General features: G+C 49.5%; 1 protein-coding gene across 1 annotated transcript in view; it reads right to left on the reverse strand.

The window, feature by feature from the left end:
• Positions 1-23824, reverse strand: part of LOC136725889 (metal transporter CNNM4-like) — a 24708-nt gene extending 884 nt beyond the window's left edge. Inside the window, exons 1-7 of the mRNA XM_066697482.1 lie at positions 22394-23824; positions 12202-12345; positions 11868-12002; positions 11150-11319; positions 5570-5666; positions 1829-2004; positions 1-1657 (exon numbers count right to left, since the gene is read on the reverse strand). The exon at positions 1-1657 is cut by the window's left edge and continues 884 nt beyond it. Coding sequence (XP_066553579.1) covers positions 1439-1657; positions 1829-2004; positions 5570-5666; positions 11150-11319; positions 11868-12002; positions 12202-12345; positions 22394-23780 — 2328 coding nt within the window. The 5' untranslated portion in view covers positions 23781-23824 and the 3' untranslated portion in view covers positions 1-1438. The remainder of the gene's footprint in view (positions 1658-1828; positions 2005-5569; positions 5667-11149; positions 11320-11867; positions 12003-12201; positions 12346-22393) is intronic.
• Positions 23825-24437: the final 613 nt, after the last annotated feature.

Below are 24437 nucleotides of genomic sequence, written 5' to 3' on the forward strand. Positions count from 1 at the left end.
GAGAGGACCCATGGCTATGACAGTCACAGCTCTGGATCGGGAGCAGTTCTAGGAGGTCAGAACCGTCTGGAGTTCTACAACCAGCTCCCATTCCTCTGCCCTAGGCGGGTGGACCACACTGACTGACCTCCACACAAGCAACACCAAGACTTGGTGAGGAGAGCAAAAGCCTTAGAACTTCAATGAATGTAAAAAAAAAAAAAAAAAAACACATTATAAACATATATATTAAAAACCAGCATCTACAGCTTTTCCTTGTTTTGAAACTAAGTGTTAGATTGTTTCCCCAGTGGTCCAAGTTTTCTGCCTTATGATTTATACAAGTTTAAAACATTAAATAATAGTCATGCAGCCTACAAAACTGAAGGGTGAACCCCCCTACCCAGCCTAGGAACCCTGAAGCCACGCCCTCACACGTCGACCCCTGACCCCCACTGTGTTCCCCTAGGTCTGCTGCTCCTAGGTCCAAGACAGAACAAAATAAATAAAACAGACCTGACATAAGAGTTTGACCTTACACACACATGCGCACACGCATACACACTGGTAACAATGTCCAATAGGGATGTGTTTGGCTAACAAACACATAAGAAGCCCCTCTGATATTAGCAGAGGAACAGGGTCTTCACAGAGAACTCCTGTCTGCAGACCCTGAAAGTCACTGTATCCGTATACAGACGTTGGAGTGTCTTCCTGCTGTGCCCTCTGCCCTCTTCCACTATAGACAAATTAAGTTCCGTGCAGGGAAGGACACAGTGCTGATTGGATGATTGAACCTCAGGACAGACCACGTGCAAGAACCGGTTAGAGGGGGCGCGCCACCCACCCCTCCCAGGAAGAGCAGTCCACCACTCGGCCAGGGAACCCCCCGTACCAGAGCAGGGTAACATGATCCAAAGGACACTCCACCTTCCATTAATCTGAATCGGCCGGGTCTGCAGTGAGCGACAAGAGAGAGACAGAGACAGGGAGAGAGAGGAAGAGGGAGAGCGAGACAGGGAACGAGAGAGAGAGAGAGAGAGAGAGAGAGAGAGCGTGCAGTGGGAGGGGAAGGGACCTTTGAGGGAGAGTTGTTTTCATCATCTGCCTCCCCGTGTGAGTGAGAGTTTGAGAGGGCTGGGGGTGCAAGGAGTGCAGAGGAGGAGGAGGGTTAATCAGTACTCACAGTGATTGTATTAGCAGACAGTTATGGGCGGGAGTGATGTCCGTGGCCATTCTCTTAGAGAGCAAGTCTTCACAATGCACTGAGAGGGGTGTGCCACATGTGCAAAAACAGGGCAAGGACGGAGGAAGTGGGCGACAAGGCGCCCGACAGTGTGTCAGTGTGCGTGTGTGTATGTGTGTGTGTGTGTGTGTGTGTGTGTGTGTGAAAGAGGAGTCCGTGGTGGCCCCCCCGCCCCGCCTGCATGCGTCAAGGGTGCGGGAGGGCTGGCGGGGGTCATATGGTGCTCTCGGTGTGAGTGCTGTGGTTGGAGTGGCGGGGCACGCAGTTCTGCTCGTTCAGGAGGCTGGTGGTCTCGTCGGGGCCATTCTCCGTGGGTTCTGGGGCGGCCGGCGCCTCGGGCATCTCCAGCCGGGTGTGTCCGCTCTCTGGAGACTGGGGCGTGCTGTCTAGTCGGGACGCCACCAGGCCGTTCTGATACTGGGAGCGAGTGATCTGAGGGAGGGGATAGGAGGCAGAGGAAGAGGAATAAGAACAAGTTATTCCAAGTTATTCCCCACCTTCAACAGTCTCTGACAGTCACACATCCAACCCCCACCCCAGGAAGTGAACAATGACAGTGAATAGTGGGAAGTGTAACCCCCTACCCCTTCTCCACAGGCTTACCTTGACGTACTGCACGTCGGTGAGCGCGCGGACGTAGAAGTCAGGGATGTACTGCGGCGGGAGGGCGCTGTTGAGCTGGCTGTTGCTGCCGCTGACGGACAGGGAGTCGGAGCGCTCGGTGCAGTTCAGAGACACCGAGCGGTTGAGCCCACTGAGGTGAGACGGGGAGCGGAACTCTGCAATGCACAGACAGACACATGGACACGGCGTCAGGGCAGGCCAGTAATAACAGTGGGTGGACGTGTGGAGGTGAAGGAGAAAGAAGTTGAGAAGGGGAGACAACCCGGGGGAACTGGGGGTGCCAGAAGACAAAGGGAGGGTGGGGGGGACAGTTAGAGGAGGAAGGGGGCACAGCACTCACATTAGGGAGGTCAGCCAGGGGAGGGAGGGATGGGGGAGGAGAGAGAGTTGGATGGGACAGACAGGTGGGTAAGGAGGCCAGGGTCTTTCAGTACCCCTGTGGAGTCCTGCAAATTCAGACAGTTAGACGTCCACACTGTGGGCAGAACTGAGCGAGAGGGAGAGAGAGATAGAGAGGGATTGAGAGAAACAGAGAGAGACAGACAGACAGACAGGTTTTCAAGAGAGCTCAAAAAGTGTGAGAGTGAGAGTGTATCAGTGAGATTGCGTATGTGGAGTTTTGTGTGTGTATGCCTGAATGATACTGCGTTTGAGTACCACATGAAACCTGGCAGTGTCATTGGCAGGGAGAGAGGACTGGGAGATGGGAATCAGTGGTGGTGTTGGCTGACGATTTAGGGAGTCAATAACCCCCCCGACACAAGATCAGAGCGCTCAGCACTGCCGTGTGCTTTGGGTTCAGGGAACGGATGCCAGTCTGTACAGGCAAGGGGTGGGGGGGATACTCCCTCAACAGCCAGCGAGAGGGAGTGGGAGGGGAGGATATAAAACCAGATCATAAACAAACAAACAAAAACTCAATGCGAGAACCAAAGCCAGGCACAGGGGTCTCCTTCTGCCTTGAGCGGCCGTCTCTACACACTACTGCCCTGCCCTGGTGGCACATGGGGCCCCCCGGCCAGGAGCTCAGAGGTAGCAGTGCCAGGGAGGAGCAACCTGGCAGGAGCACAGTTAGTAGCGGGCATGCACAGAGACTGCACCCAGTTAGAATCACACCCTCCTCAATGGATGCAGACGAAGCAGTTTCGCGATTTCTTGTTGCTCTAACAGGATGCTGAACATTTGTAGGAGAGTAGAATAGTCCCGGGGGGGATGGGAAGTCGAAACTGTACACTGTTTCACCGCACACACTCCAGCTGCTACCACTACTGCTACTACTATACTGCACCATGAGACCTGTCATTGGAAGGGCCAAGAGCAGGGGGCTTCTGGGAAAAAACAACATAGACGACGACAATGAAAAGAAGAATAACAGCAGTGAGAAGTGCCAGCTGTTGAACCCGAATCTTAGCCCAATGCCAACGCTTGGCACTGCTCCTTCAGACTGGGGCAGAGGGGGGCCCTCACACTGCAGCTGAGAGAGGAAGGCAGGAGGCAAGACAGAGGTAGACAACGGCAGGACGCTGGACACACACAGGGGATACAAACACGCACACACACTGGATAAAACAAACACAAACACACACACACACACACACACACACACAGGGGATACAAACACACACACACAGGGAGCCCATAAGAGTGTGCGGTGCCTTGGAGACCAAGGTGAAGCTGTGTGCAGTGAGAGGGGGAACTGGAACAGCCTGTGGTGGGGGGGGGGGGGTTAGGGCCGATGCAGGCTCTTCCCCCAGCGCCAGCTCGGGTGGCTCTGCAGGTGTGTGCAGAGTGCAGGAGAGCTGAGCTATAGTGTTTCCCCCACCTCCCCCACACACACATACTTTAATTTTAGCAGACTCTCTACTCTCCTGATCCAACATTAATACCCCATACCCTCCCCCCCAGGGTTAGCGGCGCGGGGGGTCCCAGGCGTGCCGAAGGTTACCTGAGAAGCGAGAGAACAATGAGCCTCTCTTAAGAGGCCGAGGCCGAGGAGGTACTGCTAACAGAGAAAGAGAGAGGGGGAGAGAGCGAGAGAGAGGTGAAACAGAGACAGAGAGAGAGAGAGAGAGAGAGAGAGAGAGAGAGAGAGAGAGAGAGGGGACGAGAAATAGAGAGGTGAAAGACAGAGCAAGAGAGAGAGAGAGAAAGGTAAAACAGAGAAAGAGAGTGAAATCTCAGAAAAATCCGAAATGACTCGACAGATGATAACCCTGCAGAGAAAGAAGGACATGACAGAGCGAGACAGGTTGTTTCAGGTTTCCCCCACCCCCACAGCCAAGCTGGAGGAAGACTTGGAGAGAAATGCTGTCAGACACCCAGAGCCCAGCGAAGACCTGAGCAGAGACATCGCTCTACACCTGGAGACCATCAGAGCACAGGCAGGCTCCCCTTCCTTAAAGGACCCCCCCACCACCATCTCCAACTCTACTCCACTGTATCCCCTGAAGAAATAAGCAGTTTTAAAAACATATGTGTAATTAAAACAATTATTAATACATAACTACAGACAATAAGAAACATGGTCCCTGGAGGACCATCCAACATACGGTAACCCAGTAGGGTCAGCAAAATTTCTTTGCAACGTCCACTGCCCAATCAAAGACAGAGGAGGATGCTGGGAGTATGATCCTGTTGTTGATCTCAGCTGGCACAAAGGAAGATTGAGATATGCTCAATACACTGATATTAGACTCCAACACTGCAACCCATCCTGAAGGAAGGCTTCCAGCTGCATAAGAGCATAACTTATTAGACAGTGTTGCTCTCACATGTCTGGCGCAAAGCTTTACACAGGAGACCCCGTGACCCTGCTCTGGTCAGTGTGACTCATCTACAACCAAAGGGTCCACAAACACTGAACACTGAAAAAAAATCTGTGTGAGTGAGCAGAGTCCTGAAGGTGGGAGGGTGCAGTACTACCCTGTTGCCACTAGATGACAGTCACACAGTGTTTCAGAGTCTGCTATTAGAAGGGGCAGCTTGTAAACACAAGAGCCTAGAAAAAATCTCCCTCTCTCTCTCATCTCATCTCTCTCCCTCCATCAGCAGGACTCCCACCCTGTCCCTGTCGCTGTTTGTGTCCAGTTACCCAGATAACCAGCAACATTGTCCCCAGGAGCTGTAATGGATACACTGCAGCTGTCCCCCCCTCCACCGATTCCTCCAGCTGTCACATGTTCCAGGACACAATGGCCCTGATCTCAGCAAGAATACTTCCCCCTTATCCCCCCCCTCCGCCCTTAACATGGAGTGGTTTCTGCAGAGTGATGGGCTGGGCTGTGGACCGTGTGCACTCACTGCTCAGAGTGTTTATTTGTTTATTCATTCACATCCTGAGGATTTCATTATTGCAATAGTTTTATCAGTTAAATGTGTATTATTAACTTCTAGATTTTCAGATTCCAAAAAATTTCAAAATGTCAGAAAAACAAAAAACAGGTCGCCAGACAGCGCTGGATGACAAAATGGGAGCGAGGTCAGCACGTAACTCGAAGCCAGCTGGGATATGACGCCAGCCCTTCGCACCCAGATAGGGAGCTCGTGTGTTTTCCGTGGGCACCTGTCAGTCATCGGTGACCCCAGCCACACGGCGGGATTGGGGAGCAGAAACTCATTGTTGTTGTTCTGGTTTTTTTTGGCACCGCCCGCTCGTGGTGGACAGAGAGGGTGAAGGGAGGACACATGGACAGAGAGAAACAGAGGCGGGCAGACACTCACCTATGGACGGGGAGGTGAGCGCCATCACCCCATAGAAGGAGAACGGTCCTGTCTCAAACTTCATGTTTTCGTTGCCAGCCTCCACTTCCACCCGGCCCTTAAAGGAGAAACAGCAGCACTTTTACACATGCACACAAAAACACACACCCTGATGAAGTCCGCAGATCAATAAGCTACTGACACACAGATCACTGGGGTCTGGCAGCTGACCCACGGCCAAGGGGTCTTACTGAACAGCAGGCCATTCGGGGCCCATTATTATTATTATTGCTTTAGTTTGTGGCGGTGCCGTGAAGAGGCGACAGGAAAACAAATGTCAGATTCGATTCTTCCCACTGAAACAGGATGAGTCACCTTTTATAATAACACATGTTGACAGCTGGGATCTTTCTGCAACGCAATGTTAGTTAACTCTTCTTCTCTTGATCTCATTCTCTCTCTCTCCCCGTCTCCCTCTGTACCCCTCACTCTCACTCCTGTTCTTTGGTGTTGCTAATGGCAGTGTACTCCTGCTTTTGCAGGCAGGGGTCCCCCAAACCTCTCCCCTCGCTGGACCCACTGCGTCCGACTACAGCTGCAGAAATAAAGCGCAGGTGTGACGCCCGTGACCGAGAGCACAGCCGCTGGTCCAACAGGGCAGCAGCAGCACACAGAACCTATCCGAGCGGCCGCCTGCTTCTCAGGGGCACGCCTGCGCTCCCTAGTCTACGCGCTGTATGGTTGAACTTTGACCTACTGCACAGTAACAGCCCCAGCCTTCCACGGCCTCCCTGGTGCAATGGTGACACTCGCTCTAGCTCTCTCTCCGACGACTGCGCGCCCCCCGAGCCTGCAAGTCATCCTTCCCACTCCCACGGTAACCCCCCCATCCCTCTTCCCTCTCTGTTCTCAAGGAAGGACAAATATTTATGTCTCGATGACAGGGTTAGGCCCAGACAATGAGAGCTAATGTTCAGACTCCCACGTCTGTCATTAAACTGCCTTACTGTACCAGTTAAAATAAAAAAAATACAAAATACAACATAAACAAATAAATGATGGCAGTGCGATGATGATTACAGGAAGTGCGTATGTTACCATAAACAGAAAAGGCTCCCCGGCTCCAGCAGTCTCTCGCTCTGTCATGACTGGCGGTCAGCCCTCTGTGCCGCGTCTGTGCCACAGAGCCGACACACAGTGCGCTGCCCCACACACACGCTCACCGACTCTCTGGCACTCAAACATACTTGAACACACTCGGTCACACTCCCATGCACTCACTCTCTCTCACACTCTTGTTGCACACTGCCTGTGTCGTAGTCCCTGGGCTACTGAGCCACAACAGCAAGTTGCAGACATCAAAGGGGGCAAAAAAAAAAAAACAGCACAATAGGGATGTGGCCCCCTACAGACACAGCCCACTATGATGGCTCTGATTAGTGCTGATTTGATGAGTGCTGGGCTTACCAGGCCTACATCTATACCATCTTAATGGGGCTATTACTGTGGGGTATAATCATATATTCACTCCTCTCTTCGAGTGCCTGCAGTCATGGCACTCTGATCAAAAAAGCCAGCAAAGAGGGGGCGGGGTTTGCAGGAGAGAGTGAGGGAGTGAGTGAGGGTGTAAGAGAGTGAGGGAGTGAGAGAACGCAGGATAATTGTACATAATCACACTAGGATTTTTGTCTTCCTCTAATTGCAGTTTAGGAGAGGAAAACAAAACATGTCTTTCAGATGACATAATGGGACAATAGCAACACTTCACGTCTGACTGGGAACAGAGGAACAGCATGGGATGCCCCCGCCCCCCACCCCAACCCACAAACCCCAAGATTATAACACTATGTAACACAATTTTTGTTCCTGGGTAGTAAGTCTTATTTCCTAATTGCTTATACCTCAAAAGTATAGAAAATGGCTATTATTCCCCACAAACTTTGCTTTTGTGACCAGGACAGTGATATTTTGAAATTTACCTATTTCCAATGAGAAAACGGGTGAATTTTCGTTCACAAAGTCAGAAAAAAACAACATTTGAATCCAAATTAACATGTATTTATACTAAAGTAATACAAAAATGACTTCAAAAGATTTAGAAGTGAGTAGGTTTTTGAGATTTACGATTATACTGTATTTACTTCGCCCGTTTTCTGATTGGAAATAGGTAAATTTCAATATCACAGTGCTGGTAACACTTACTACCCAGGAACAAATAAATAAATAAATAAATAAATAAATAAATAAATGTGTTACAAATGTGTTACACAGTGTAATCAGATGTGTTCCTGAAAAGAGCAGGCCACAGTCACCACACACTATCACAGCCCTGTAAGCCGTTTTTAACCCTAGCAATCATACAGATGGGCTCCAAACAGCACAGAGGAATATAATAAAGCAACTAGTTCAACCAAAATTACTAACTTAATTAACACCTTCCTAAACACACAGTGCCAAGCAAATGTGACTAAATCTGGTGTTCAACATCAGCCCTGAGATGCTCAAGTACAGCAGCCCTGATCTGCAGGAGGCTGTGCTTATTATTCAACTGGTGCTGCATTCGGGCTGCTTCGCTGACATCTGGAATCAGGGGCTGATATCCCCAATTTACAAACGTGGAGACAAATTCGACCCAAACAACTACCAGGGCATCTTTGTGAGCAGCAACCTGGGGAAGGTGTTCTGCAGTATCATTAACACCTGGATACTGGCCTTCCTTACCAAGCACAGTGTCCTGAGTAAGAGTCAGACTGGCTTCCTACCAAATCATCACACTACAGATCATATTTACACCTAACACACCCTAATAGACAAACTATTTGCCCATTTTCATTCACTTCGAACAAGCTTTTGATTCCATGAAGGACTATATTATAGATTACTTCAAAGGGGTGTAGGGGGTAAAGTTTATGATGTAATAAAAACAATCTACATAGAAAACAAGTGCGGAATAAAGATTGGCTAAAAAGGACAGAGTTCTTCACTCAGGGGCGCAGCGTGAGACAGGGCTGCAGTCTGAGTCCAACATCTATATCGATGAGTTGACCACAGTGTTGGAGTGGTCTGCAGCCCCTGCCCTCACCCTATATGATGAGGAGATCAAATTCCTGCTCTACGAAGATGGCCTGGTGCTGCTGTCGCCCACACAACAGGGGCTTCAGCAGAACCAGGCCCTGCTGGTGCAGAACTGTCAGACCTAGGCCCTGGCAGTGAACCTAAAAACGACCAAAATAATGATCTTCCAAAAAAAGCCCAGATGTAAGTAAAGCAGATACCACTTCACTCTAGGCAACACTGCCCTACAACACACCCTGAACTACGATGACCTCGGACTGAAGATCAGTGCTTTGTCCTGGCAGTGAAGGCACTAAAAGAGAAAGCTCGAAAAGCTTTATATGCCATCATATATCTGGACCAAGATCTTTGACAGTGTCATTCAGCCCATTGCGCTGTACGGCAGTGAGATATGGGCTCCACTCAGTGAGCAGGACTACACTAAATGGGACAAACATCCAACAGAGACCCTGCATGCAGAGTTTTGCAAAAACAAACTATAACCACTAAAAAACACCCTCGCCTGCAGGGCTGAATTGGGCTGGTACGCACTGCTCGTACCCATCCAGAAGAGAGCACTGAAATTCTGGATGCATCTCCAGACAAGCCCCCCAGAGTCATAGCAACACAAGGCCCTCTGAGCCCAAGAAAGAGCCCCCTCAGCTGGCCCTGAGGCACTCTGCCCCTAACCCCACTAACACCAACCAGCCTCAGACCAGCGCTGCTCACCAGTTGCCCATCAGAGCCAAACAAATTACTGAACAAACTAAAATCTCCCCTCTGGAACATTGGGACACAGAAACTAAATCCCACAGTGAACTGGATTGCTATTGGGCCCTAAACAGAGAGTCCACCCTGGCAGAGTCTCTCTTCACAGTCAGAGATATGAAACAGAGACAGATTCTGACCCAGTACCAGCTCAGTGATCACAGAAGGGCCACAGAAACAGACAGACCTGGCTGCCCAGAGGACCGGCGCTGTGGTCACTGTGAGACAGTGCGTCTCTGTGTCCACCTCTACTTTCTCCTGCACTGCAATAAAGACTTTTACACCAAAAATCACCAATTCTCTCCCCCACTACCCCCAACTGACAGAGAAAGAGAAGCTGGGTATAGTCCTGGCAGATGGACACACAGCCCCGCTGGCTGCAACATATGTAGCAACCTGTCACAACATGAGAAGCCTACAGTGACCACTGGACACAGCGCTGTGCCATATGGGTGCATGTGCATATATATGTTTAATGTATTTTACTTGTATTCATATTTCATTTTTTCTATAATTATTATATTTATAGTATATAGTATTTACTTTTCAGTTATTCTTGTTATTCAGTTTTATTGTATGTTATGTGTAAAAACTGCTTTGACAATACATATTACTCCTATTTGTCATGCGAATAAAGCAAACTTGAATTTGAATTTGAGAGGAGGAAAAATGTGACATAGAACGCCTCACTTATTCCCATAGGCTTTGCCAAACTGTACAACACTGACTACAGAGACGCATACGCACTAAGCACAGACACCCTACTGACTTCACACACAAACTGACTACAGCGACTCACTGACCCTCAGAGACGACACTCACAGAAGCTGTGTTTGTATGATTGAGTGTGTGTGAGTGAGAATGTATGTGTCAGCATGCATGTGTGTAAGTAAAAGTGAAAGTGTCAGTGTGTGTGTGTGTGTGTGTGTGTGTGAGTGAGTGAGTGAGTGAGTGAGTGAGTGAGTGAGTGAGTGAGTGAGTGAGTGAGTGAGAGTGTCAGGGTGTGTGTGTGAGTGTCTCAGTGGGCCGGGCAGAAGGGCAGGCCGTAGGTGGGTGGATTAGTGCAGTGAAGCTGGGCTACTTGGCAGGCAGGATGCAGGACCTGGTTATGTAACAGGATCAATTAATAAAGCGCAGCACTGAGCATCCCCCCACCAAGGACACTGCGGCCACCAACCCCACCCTGCCAGTGGCGATTCCAGAGTCTGTTGGGGCCCTAGCCAAAAATTCCCAGGGGGCCCCTCCAACCAGCATTCATCACCATTAGGCTATGTTATTAATAACCTCAGGGGCCCCCTAACGGCCTAGGGCCTCAGGCAGTTGCCTGTCTTGCCTGTTCACAAGCTGCGCCTCTGCACCCTGCTGCCACTTCCCCACTGGGGCACTGCGGGAACTTTTTTTTTTATACAATTTTCTTAATAAGTATATTTGTGAAATACTGTATATTTCTCTCCTCTGGAATCCATAACAGCATCAGTGTCTGGAGTGTCCAGGTCACCGTTACCGGCCTCGTGAGGCACAGCGATATTGCTGTATAAATTATCTGTGTTAATGCCACTGTGGACGATCTCATTGTGTCTCGTATTACTGGGCTCTACTGTGGGGCCCGCCAGGGTAAAAGCTGGGTCGTGTGTCTGCTGTGGCTTAGAGCAACACGGCGGCTGCGTCCACCTGCTCGAGTCGGTCAGGAGTAAGAGGCTGGTGTGAGGTAGTCCGGCGGGGAGGAGTTCTTGAAGAGTGAGGGGCCACGGCGGGAGAGACGGATGGGGCGGGGCCTACCTGCAGAATGAGGATGAAGTAGTCAACCGGCTTGCCGCGCTGGTACAGGAAGTGCTGGGCAGCCCGCTTGTCGCTGTCGTTGAACTTGACGTCCTGGATGACATCCGGGTGCTTCAGGATCCTCAGCAACACCTTCTCTGACACCTGGGTCGGGCAGAACAGATTCACCTCTGCAGGGGGCAGGGAGAGAGACCGAGAGGGAGAGAGACAGAGAGGGAAGGAGGGTTAATTTAACACCTTTTTACAAATTTAAAAATACACACAAGTGTAAATATATTCTGCACATACAAACCACACACAAAAAACATCACCCCCCCTTCAAAATGCACTAAAATAACATACAAAATACTAAACAAATCCTTTGCCTAAGTAAACCAAAATGTGTAAAATGTATTAAAAAAAAAAATAAAAAAAATGCATCAAAAACATTTCCAACCTTAAAAACCTCAATAAACAAAAGGGAGGGGGAGAGAGAGAGAGAGAGAGAGAGAGAGAGAGAAAGAAAGGGAGAAAGATAGAGAGATGCTTACGGTGGACTTTTCACACGTGCCATTTACCTGGGAATTGTAACACTTCGCCATCGTTCACATGCAATGTGATTCAATATACAGGTGAGTTATAGGTGTGTGCATACATTTCGTCTACTTTTCTGACAGTTTTGCTCCAGTCTACCCCACAGGATGTCCTGATTGACAGGGGCTCAGAGTACCACCCTCACCTGTTGCTAGGAAGCGGTGGGCTGCCAGCAGCAGCTGGGGCGAGATCTTGACCTTTGATTCGCTCTCCTGTTTGAAGGCGGAGAAATCCCGCTTGTTCTTGTTCGGAGCCACTTTGATCCGCGTGCGATTGTCAGCTGCAGGGACAGACAGACAGGTTAGTGCTGTGTCTCTGTGCTGTTGTCATGCGCTGTGCTGTGCTGTTGTGTTGTCGTGGGGAGGCAATCATAGGGAGCCTAGTGCTGGTTTATGTTTTGGGTATTCTGTACGGTGAGGTTCTGTGCTGTATTTGGCAGTACAGTGTAGTACAGTGCAGGAACAGGTGTGCCCACTCACTGTACATGTCCGACTCGTCCAGGATCTCAGACTTGATGATCTCCTCAATGACGTCCTCCAGCGTGACGAGCCCCAGCACCTCATAGAACGGGTCTCCCTCCCCCTCGTTGTTCACCTTCTGCACGATGGCCAGGTGGGACTTACCTGGAAGACACAGACAGGGTTAAATACACGTGAACACAGACACACACCTATGCATGCACTCTAGAGCTGATACTGGGAGCTAGAAGGCGGAGTGATTGTGCCCAGCTGGTCTCTTCCAGTCTTCCCCCTTAAGGAATGCTGTGTCAGCCCTCGTGCTCTGTCAAATCCCCTCCCCCTCCCACTTCTACTTCCATCACCCCTCTCACTGGGAACAAGGGCACAGGGAGATGAGCCCCAGCCCAGGACACACACAGCTCCGGGACACGGAGAGCAGTCAGAGACTGACACACAACACTCAGAGACACTCTGCTCCGATATATTCCACATCTTACTTGTAGATTTGATATTTTTTGTGTACCATGCATTTTCACATCTCTCCCCCTACCCCCCTCCCCACGTGTGTTTGTGGGTGTATATGTACGTGTGTACACATGTGTGTGTCTGGTAGTGACCTAAATCAGCAGCTATGGAATAAAAATAAGGCAACTTTGACTTTAAACACATTTACACAGGAGCAGCAGTAATACACTGGGCAGCAGGAGCACTGGGTATGTGACAGAAATACCTGGGGGTATGGCATTACATCACCAGGCGGTATCCATGCCAACAGGTATGGGGGGGTCCTGTAAATACATGTTTGTATAAACCGCCTCCCTTTCTCTGGTCTCTGCTGGGATTCATTAAGCCTCAGTCTGGAGTAAACAGTCATTAGAGAGCCATTTACACAGGAGACAGTCTTAGTGAAAAGGCACCCAGGCTCCATTCAGAAAAAGGGTTTTAAAATACATATTCTGATGAAAACCAAAAACAAACCACAATACACACCACAAAATATCTGTCTGCATCTCTGTCTCTTTCTCGCTCGCTCAGTGTGTGCGTGCGTCTCTCTAGCTCCGTGTCACTCTGATACCCTCTCTCTCCAGGTCTCCATCCGTCTGTCTCTCAGAGGAGCACCAGAACAAACCTCAAATCCTATTTTCTTTTCCCACACCATGTTGCCCCCAGCACCAGCCCTCTGTGTCCACCCCCAGGTCCACCTACACCCCACTTACCTTCACACTGTCCTACAACAGTGGTTCCCAAACCAGTCCTGGAGCCCCCTCTGCCCTGCTAGTTTTCATTCCAACAAAGCTCTCAACTGCTAACAGTTCAATTAAGTAATTAAGAACCAGCAGGGCAGGGGGGGGTCCAGGACTGGTTTGGGAAACTTTCCTAGAACACTCCACTCTCAGCACCGCCGCCTCCTGGACACAGGTAGCAACGTACGGCACTGAAACACACCAGTCATCCCAGGCTGCCCCCTCAGTTGCCCAGCCAGTCTATGGTTGCCTGCCTTTTCAACTCAGAGGAGCTGCTAGGCTCCGTCCTGCGTCTCTCCTGTGCTAAAGCTATACAGAGAGCACTGCACAGGTCTGATACAGCACAGACCACTTATTGACCCCCCACCTTCACGGTTGAATTTGCAGCACAGAAACGCTATTCCCAACATTGACCACATTCATAATGAAATCGATTAAAAACAATGTCTAGCGCTGTGCTAAACTATGGTATATAGACAAATCTCCTTCACACCACATTTTATTGGTCAAGGCAGGGGGCCATGGTCTCTGGTGACCATGTTTAAAGTGGATTTTGTCCATAATAAGATGGAAGACTAATGGGGTAATGGTAATGGGGTAACAGTTCTGTGACCCAAAAGGGCTGTGGAGGTGGTAAATATTGACAGACTAAATTAAGTGTGTGTGTATGTGTTACACTGGGCAGTGGGAGGTGTATGGTCTAATGAATGCCTCAGATGTTTGGAGGAGCTGTGTGTGAGAGTTGGTGCACAGTGGACAGCCCTAGTGCTGTGCAGTGCCCCAGACAAGGTATAGCCTAATCAACAGTCACTGATAAGAAACATAAAATACAAAAAAAAAATGACAGAGCAAGCACTTGGGAGACATGTTCTGCACTCCTCAGAGATCTACATAGGGCTCTGGGATACCGGGATGTCACAGCCAGACCTCTTGACAATGACACAGGGTGCTCTCTCCGCTCACCGGAATTAAATCTCAGTCGCTTCAAGTCAGTCGCTCAGCTGGAATTAAATCTATTGCATAACAACACAGCCCCGTGGGACACTGCGCATTGGACCGTGTGCGTGAGTGCGTGTCTGTGCATCTGTCTGCCTATCAGCATCTCTCTGCCAGTGTCAGTGTGTGTGGGCATTTGCATTGTGTGTAAGAGATTGCCAGGGTCCTGTCGACAGAACAGGCCACAGAGAGCAGCGTCTGCCAGTGTGAGCCCCACTGTGTTAGTGTGTCCATCAGCCAGTGGCCAGCCATGATTGCACAGCACTACTGTGCCATGACCAACAAACCAGCATGCTCACACTCTCACCCCCTCTCACACACACACACTCACTCAGAGCCAATATAAATGAAGTCTGTGTGCCCAAATAGCTAACGATACAGGTCCCAGTAAATGAATGGAACCACATACTATCTGCAATGAAAATGAGTCGCCATGAACATATACAGACACACATAAATAAAATAACAGTGAAATGTTGTGATGGAGGCTAGCTGTATCACAAGCCTGGGTGGCTGGAGGGGTGGGGGGATGGGTTGACCACATGACCAGCAGTTTGCGAAACAGTCGGACTCTCCAGGGCAGCAGCTCTCAGGCCCGACCACAGGAATCCTTCCTCCCTGAACCAGTAAACACCGCCGCCCGCTGCCGCCCACCCTCTCCTTATCAGGCCACAGGCATTTTATATTTTCAAACACAAGAGCTTTATTTACCCAAACCAAACTGATTCACCTTCCATGAGATCAGAACCCTGTTAGGAGAGTGATGTCACACGGGCCCTTCCTTTTTTTTTTTTCTTCTCCCAAAATGAAGTCACACAAACAACAATACAGTATAGTCTGTATAGTGGGTCTTTAGAGTACTGCAGTGTTTACACCCTGACTGAACAAGTGCTGTATCCATTTAGCACATATCTGTATTCAGGGGACCTTATATGGTTTTACAAACATTAACCTAAAACACATGTTCAACATGCCAAACATCCCCCCCAGTGTGGGACAGTACCTGTAGACAGCTGTCTGTGTGTGACTGTGTGACTGCACTGTGAGGAGCAGCACGTTTTATACCAGTGTGTGTCTAAGCTGCCCTGAGACAATCAGGTGGAGTCTCTCCACTCGCAGAGCAAGGGATTGCCTTCTCTGGGATTAGAGGCTAAACCAATCACCTAAAAGGCCTACCTTTTCAGCCAATCACAATGCCGCCATCTTTCTGTAAGCCAATCGCCGAGCCGGGCTAACTCTGCTAAAGCCAATTAGGGGACCCTTAGTCTTTAAGACGCTCAAAGAACCTCGTTAGCTTCCACCACCTATCAGAGCGTCTGACTCTTCCTATCTCAGCCAATCGAGGTGGCTGATTGGGCAGGGTATTTTTGGGAACCTGACCTTTGACATGCAGGGATTCCAGGAAGAGAGCAGAGCTCATCAAGCAATAAGAAACATCCTGAGCCTGCGCTGCCTGCCTCTGCTTCTCCCTGACGCTCACTGCTTCTCCCTCCCACGAAAAAAAAAAAAGAGTAACTATGTCTTAAAAAGAAAAGAAAAGAAAAAATAGGCCTACTATAACCAGTCAAAGTCAGGCTTCAAGTGCATCACAACACTGTTATATAAACTGCCACATAAAAGGAATGTATTATTATTAATATTATTAACTGGAGGACAGGAAACTCTCCAGCAGATTTGCAGCGCTTGAGAAATGGATTCTCCTGCTAATCGAACGCTAACAGACCTTGAACGGTGCTGTCTGGTCCGGTGGTTAATGTAAGTGCTCCCCCAAGGCCTCATGCCGGGCAGAAGCCCTAACCTCCTCTGTGTGGCCCTGAGGGAGTTCCTGATCTAGTGCTCCGTCCTTCAAAGGAGACGTGCAGACCAGCGTCACAGTGTCAGCGACCGGCAGCTAAGTGGATCAGCCCTTAGTCACTGTACGTCACCTGGGATCAGAGCTTCAGCTGAACTACTGACTAATCAGTGACTGCTCACGGACACCAGTCCCCTGCACGAATGCCTAGGGAGCCTGCGGGAAGCTGTGCCATAGGACTGGAGGTGCCCAGTCTTCGTGCAAATAAATAAATAATAATAATCGTAATAATCCATCCATCCATCTTCAGCAACCACTTCATCTAGCACGGGGTCACGGTGGTGATGGTAATAGGAATGATGTTAATAATAACAGGCTGTTCCCCGGCACACGCCTGGCAGAGCAGCATGTGAGCGAGCAGAGTGTGGCCCCTCTCTCACAGTGAGCCCTGGGCCCTGCTGTGCCCAGCTGGCCCACCGCAGGGAGCGAGGAAATGGCGCTGCCTGCAGCCAGGTGGGGGGGCGCAGTGTGTCGGCCAGACCCCCGCAGGCCTGACCTCTCTGCTCCCAGCAGGCGCCTGGCGCTACACTGCGCTGCAGCTGGGAGAGCAGGCCCTGCACAACACTGTCGGTACCGCACTCTGCAACGCACTCAACACCCTCTGTCTGATCAGTGAAAAACGTGTAATATTACATTCTCTCTCTCTGTATATTTACACACACAGACAGACAGACAGACAGACAGACAGACTTGCACACCGCAATGTGGCCGTGCACGAGCACTCAGAAACACCCAGAGAGATGGCGAAAGACAAACAGGAAGTGGAGGGACAGAGGAACAAGCAGAGCAGAGCAGACAAGAGAGACTCTGCCTCCCCAAGAAACAGGAACTGGCCAGCACACAACACAGGCACCAGTCTGAACTGCGTTGTTCACTGCTGCATAATACACAAGCTGGTGAAGTTACAAACAGGACAGTTAAAGCGTGTGAAGCAGAGCACTGGACCCAGCAGCCCACTCCCACTCCCAGGATGGGGACGGGTCGATCGGAGTGACTGCAGGACTGGGACCTGCACTTCAGGCCAGGGGACAAGCAGAGCGCATCACTCGTTTACTCCAGAACAGTCCATTGTTTCGTCAAAAATATAAAACCTCTGCAAGGTGCATCCTGGACACAGCACGACTTCTTGACCCACAAACTCAGGGTGATCAAAAGCAGAAGTATGTGATCATCACTGTTGAAATCTGCTTGGTCTACATGTTACTTACATGTACAGTGAGGGAAAAAAGTATTTGATCCCCTGCTGATTATGTATGTTTGCCCACTGACAAAGAAATGATCAGTCTATAATTTTAATGGTAGGTGTATTTTAACAGTGAGAGACAGAATAACAACAAAGAAATCCAGAGAAACGCATTTAAAAAAAAAGTTATAATTTGATTTGCATGTTAATGAGTGAAATAAGTATTTGATCCCCTATCAATCAGCAAGATTTCTGGGTCCCAGGTGTCTTTTATACAGGTAACGAGCTGAGATTAGTAGCACTCTCTTAAAGGGAGTGCTCCTAATCTCAGCTCGTTACCTGTATAAAAGACACCTGTCCACAGAAGCAATCAATCAGATTCCAAACTCTCCACCATGGCCTAGACCAAAGAGCTGTCCAAGGATGTCAGGGACAAGATTGTAGACCTACACAAGGCCGGAATGGGCTACAAGACCATCGCCAAGCAGCTTGGTGAGAAGGTGACAACAGCTGGTGCAATTATTCGCAAATGGAAGAAACACAAAATAACTGTCAGTCTCCCTCGGTCTGGGGCTCCATGCAAGATCTCACCTCGTGGAGTTTCAATGATCATGAGAACGGTGAGGAATCAGCCCAGAACTACACGGGAGGATCTTGTTAATGATCTCAAGGCAGCTGGGACCATAGTCACCAAGGACTGAAATCCTGCAGCGCCCGCAAGGTCCCCCTGCTCAAGAAAGCACATGTACAGACCCGTCTGAAGTTTGCCAATGAACATCTGAATGATTCAGAGGAGAACTGGGTGAAAGTGTTGTGGTCAGATGAGACCAAAATCGAGCTCTTTGGCATCAACTCTACTCGCCGTGTTTGGAGGAGGAGGAATGACCCCAAGAACACCATCCCCACCGTCAAACATGGAGGTGGAAACATTATGCTTTGGGGGCCTTTCTCTGCTAAGGGGACAGGACAACTGCACCGCATCAAAGGGACGATGGACAGGGCCATGTACCGTCAAATCTTGGGTGAGAACCTCCTTCCCTCAGCCAGGGCATTGAAAATGGGTCGTGGATGGGTATTCCAGCATGACAATGACCCAAAACACACAGCCAAGGCAACAAAGGAGTGGCTCAAGAAGAAGCACATTAAGGTCCTGGAGTGGCCTAGCCAGTCTCCAGACCTTAATCCCATAGAAAATCTGTGGAGGGAGCTGAAGGTTCGAGTTGCCAAACGCCAGCCTCGAAACCCTAATGACTTGGAGAGGATCTGCAAAGAGGAGTGGGACAAAATCCCTCCTGAGATGTGTGCAAACCTGGTGGCCAACTACAAGAAACGTCTGACCTCTGTGATTGCCAACAAGGGTTTTGCCACCAAGTACTAATTCGAAGGGGTCAAATACTTATTTCCCTCATTAACATGCAAATCAATGTATAACTTTTTTGAAATGCGTTTTTCTGGACTTTTTTGTTGTTATTCTGTCTCTCACTGTTAAAATACACCTACCATTAAAATTATAGACTGATAATCAGTGGGAAAACGTACAAAATCAGCAGGGGATCAAATACTTTTTTCCCTCACTGTAGTTGTTACTAAACAATGTGAATAAATGTCCGTAAAACGATGGTCTGAATCCAGGGTGAGGAATCCAGGCCAGGGGGTGCCCTCTGTGTGTGCCCTAGCTCTCCGAAGGTCTTCGCAATAAAAACCCGTTGATTCCTGACTCTGGACTCTGACTGCATTTGTGGAAGAAAATAGTTCTACATGTGTATGAACGAATGAATGAATACATGTATAAACGTTCTTATTAAACTATGCTTCTTTATGCTCCTGCTTACTTATGTATTGTTAACACTTCTATCCTTCTACTGCAGCTCCTCCCCCACCCCCCTCCGATAGCACTTACCTGGGACTTAACTGTATTATGTCTGCACTTGTTAGCTCATTGTACTAGGATGTGTGCTGTTTGTATTTTGTACCGATTGTCATACTGCACAAAAAGTAATGCTTTGAAATGCTTATTGTGGAATTTCTCCTGGATAAGGGCGTCTGCTAAGAAAGTATGATAATAAAAATACTCAGTTTACCCAACAACCACCAAGCCAAGAAAAGAAAAGAGAAAAAAACAAAAAGGGTGGGAAAAAAGCTGCTCCAGAGCATGTAATAAATGGGAGCTTTGCCACAGCAGCAGTACAGTACACACTCCCGGGGGGCGGGGGTGTTCTGTACAGTGTCCAGTGTCTCTGGGTCGGGGCAGCCTGTTTTCCAAGCCCTGTTTGAGTCATAACCAAAGCACAGCAGCACAGCAGCACAGCAGCACAGCTTGCAGAACCAGTCTGTCTGCTTTTCTCTCTCTTTTCTTGTTTTTTTTAACCTCTGAAGTTAAAAAAATAAAAAGAAAATGGAAAATAAATAAATAAAATAAAATAAAGCTGCCCAGATATGAAGGGTTGGGTGTTGCAACACAGGCCCTATTCAGAGCCTCTTCACAAGGGCAGAAGTAAAGCCAATACTGGGAAGACACAAGGGAACAAGTGGAAATTAAATAAAGGCCTGGAATTAAGAGGCACTGCTTTGCACAAACAGTAGTGGGGGGCTGGAACAAGCAGCCCGGGCCATGCAGCCTCACGGGCATGTTTTGGTTGGCTTTTCTTTCCGAACGTATTACACAGATGAGGTAGGGGAGCCCAGATGAGCTAGCCCCGCTCTCTTGCTGGTAAGCTCAGTCATGTTCTCCAACTGTCACTCCCAGAAGAAGACATCAAAGACGCAGAACAGCTGCTGGCTCCACAAGAGCCTAAATGTGGGGGCACTCTGGCAACACCCCCGCTCCGCACTCCCGCACAGCACATGATATCACAGCCTGTACCGTAGTGGAGATGCACGGGGCACAAGGCCGCTCACATTTTCATGTTCCTTTGTTGTTTCGGTTGTCAATAGTAGTAGTAGTAATAGTAGTAGTGTTTATCATGACTTCCATTGATCTTCTGCTCTGACTGTGGCGACTGGGCATTACAGCACTCTGTCTCCGCAGCACAAGCACAGTGCGTCTCAGGAGACTGCTAGTGCGCCTTCCCAGGAGAGCGGCCGACACATTTCCGTACGGACCGTCCTGGATTCCTGTGGTATCCAATACAATGCTAGACTGACTTTATAAAAAAAAAAAAAAAAACAACAACAACAACGCAGTTCTACTTTTTGTGGTGGATTGTTTTTATAGTCGGAGGGAAGAGAATCAAGTATAATTAGCTGAATTAGATGCGTCTAACTTCAGTTCACAGAGCAATAGCTGGCCCAGGAGCTGGGGTGTCATGTGTAGCAGAGCCTGGGGTTGGAGGTCACGATACTCTGCTGCTGCTGCAGGGGCAGAGCTTGTGTAACCAGCTCCCCAGCTCATCAATAGACTTGCATCAGCAGCACTGGATTAGCGATTCGTGCGCGGCGGGAGCAAAACAACTGGTGCGTGTTTGGGAGCCTAAGGGCGCATCTGTGAGGAGAGTGTGGTCATGCGTGCCTTGGCGCAGTCAGTCAGGTTTTTTTCTTGGTTTCAGAAGAAACCCAAGGTAATACAGGTGCCTGACACACAAACCCTGTCTGAATGCCCTGCACACATCACAGCAAACACTGACAGCAGGGACACTGCAGCAAGGGGCTGCTGGCAGTCACTCCGAGGCTGGTCTGGTGGCAAGAACCCCTGATGTGGGAGTCAACGCTTACAGGCCCAAACTGGGCTGGGCACCTGCTTTTAGTGGCACCTGGCAAGAGCGGCCCGGCAGACGAGTCTCCAACACCAACACCCCGGCCCACTCTACTATAACTTCACGACTTTGAACAAACACAACACAGAGGAGAATTAATCAAGAGCAGACACACTGTTCTGTTAGTTTAATCGTCCAGTTGGATCGAGCCAGAATTATTAGAAGTGGTAGCCACTGTGTCCTATGCAACTGTCCATCGTGACTTACAGTACATTATTTCCCTGTATTCCTGAGAAAAGGTTGGGTTAAAATACATAAATAAATACATTATTGGGAAACTTAGTAGTAGCCTATATATCCTACTAAATTATAATAACCTGGTTCAACATAATGCTAGTTTCAAGTTAGTTTTTTTTACCAACTCCCTGGCTTCTGACAAGACTTTACTGCACACAACATGCAAATGGCATACAGACACATCTTGGGGGGGCTGCACCGGCACAGAGTCACAGCAGCCAGAGTGGAAAAACACTGGGCCGAGTACACATCTGAGGCATGCCACTGTATCCTGGCAGATGCCTCTTTTAATGATGTAATTGTAATCAGTGAAAAGTGTTGTTTTACAGCACTGGAGCAGGGGCTGTAAACCGGCTCCCTCTCCTGGGGTGTCACTGTGCTCCAGCTACGCACTGACAAGACACCACAGACCCTACGCACTTAACGCACTGCATGGTTTTCCCAGTTGTCAGGGCACACCGCAAAATCGGGATAAAGACACCGAGACACCGAGTCACATACCGACGCCACCGATACACAGATCAAAATTATGAGTAGTGACTTGGCCGGTGGCGGTGATCTACTCCGACAATAACGCAGAGCAGGTTTTAAAACATCTCTTTATATCCTTGTTACTCTGAATCTGTTAGTGTGTCAAAGCTTTGTGTCAGTGTCTGCCTGGAGAGATCTTACTTTATTGATCAGGGGGTGGAGCTGGAAATCCGACAGCACATTTCAGTGCGTGAAAACAAGCCCAGATGCACAGCCTTCAAAACCAACAGCTGAAGTGCATATGATCACGCCTCCGTCTTCATGATGGTCTTACTGGGTGCCCTGGGCAGTTCTTTTCCCAAATGTAAACCAGTCCGACCAGTCTGAAAACGCCAACTGTATATTCAAAAATGGTTTTCTGTAACCCAGCTAATATTCACAGCTGTGCAACCCCCCCCCCCATCCCCCCCAACCGTACCTTTCTTGAACTCCTCGAGCATGGAGTCCAGCTTGGTGTCGTGGAAGACGAAGTGCACGGGGTGGTTGTAGAACTTGGTGATGGTCTTCAGCGTGGTGCAGTCGTCCGGGTCCACGAAGGCCAGGTCCTTGACGTACAGGATGTCCACGATGTTGGAGCGCTCGTCCTCGAAGACGGGGATGCGTGTGTAGCCGCTCTCCATGATCTCCGACATGGTGTTGAAGTCCAACACGGCGTCGCTGTGGATCATGAAGCAGTTGCTCAGCGGCGTCATGACGTCCTCCACGGTCTTGGTGCGCAGCTCCAGCGCGCCCTGGATCATGTTGAGCTCCTCCTTGACCAGGTCGTTGTAAGGCTCGGTCACCTTCAGCATCTCCACCAGCTTCTCCCGGTTGTAGACGGTGCCGATCTCCTGGCCCAGCACGCAGTCCAGCAGCTTGCTGATGGGGAGGGACAGCGGGAGGGTCACCAGCATGAAGAACTTGGTCAGCACAATGGTGTTTGCGCCCACCGCCAAGCCGTGGCGAGAGCACAGCGCCTGGGGCACAATCTCCCCGAAGATGACGATGCCGATGGTGGAGGCCACCACGGCGCCCAGTCCGGAGCCGATCAGGTCGTCCAGCAGGATGGTGAGGGTGGTATTGACCAACACGTTGCCCAGCAGAAGCGAGCACAGCAGGTAGTTGCCTTTCCTTCGGATGGGCTCGATCTTGCGTGCGTACTTCTTCTCCTTCTCGGTGCCGCAGCTCTGCACGATGCGCAGCTCCATGGGGTCCAGCGCCATCAGACCCAGGTTGAGCCCGCTGAACATGCCGGACAGCGCCAGCAGCAGGGCGATCAGAATGACCTGCAGCCACATGGGCAGCATCGACTTCTTCTCCTCCACCACCCGCAGCCTGCCATCCTTCTCCCCCAGCAGGTACCACTTGCCTTCCGGGCTGTGCTTCACGCACAAGCCGTACTCCTTGAACGGCTCGCTCTTGCGCAGGGGCTTTATGCTCATGCGGATCACCCCCGAGGTGCCCTGGTTGCTGACATTCATGTGATTGCGGATGGTGAAGTCCTTGGTGAAATCGGAGCAAGTCCTGTTAAAGTTGCTGTCGCTGTCCTCGCCGTCGTCTCCGTGCTCCGTAAACCTGATGATTGACCAGGTGCCCGGCTGCATCTGTAACCCGTAAAACCTGAGCTCTACGTTGCTCTCCTCCGTTACCTGGATGATCCCCTTATCGGTCGTGATGGCCGGCTTGCTGCTCGTCTCCAGCCGCATCCCCAAGATCCGGCTGTTGATGACCCCCGCCGCCGCTGTCTGTGCTCGTCCAGCTGCTGCGCTCCAGAGAAAAACGACCAAAGTTAGCATATACCCCTGCCCACTCCAGCCTGTCGCCATGTTTGTTTCACTCTCTGCGAGCTGGGAGCTGACGTCACCTACTCATTTCTCCCGTCCCGCCCACTCATTATCATAACACCGCCCATCGACCCGCCCACCAGTGACGTCATGTGTGCCGTGCTGAGGGGACACTCAATATGATCAGATAAAAACCTACATACAATAAATAATTACTTCCTTAAGCTATAATGTGCTCTAAAAAATTAAATTGTTATGCATATCATTGTTTGCTTAACAACCTTACGAATCGTTTGGAAAACATTTTTATTTTAGAGTAATACTGCAAAAGAGTTGCAAAATACACTAATTTTAAGGCTTAAATCCGAACACCATCAATAAATATGTAAACATTACATTTCATTAATTCACACCACTACCTCCGCATTTTATAACACGGATGGTGATGATGTTTATTTTTTTGCCACTATCATCTGTGTAATAAAGACGCATACGTCTGCATGGCTAGGGCAGTTCTAATGGACCTTGTTGGTAAACATTACATCACCACAGCCACAGCATGCCCTGATTGGGTGCCGATGACATCATGCATCTGCAGCTTTTAAAGAAAGATCCAGTGGGGCTGTCAACAGGGATGAAGGAGACGGCAGGGCTGGGGGGATTATATATCTTCCATCTAAATTATTATAATTATTATCA

The sequence above is a fragment of the Amia ocellicauda genome, unplaced genomic scaffold, assembly GCF_036373705.1.
Source record: "Amia ocellicauda isolate fAmiCal2 unplaced genomic scaffold, fAmiCal2.hap1 HAP1_SCAFFOLD_228, whole genome shotgun sequence".
NCBI lineage: Eukaryota > Metazoa > Chordata > Actinopteri > Amiiformes > Amiidae > Amia > Amia ocellicauda.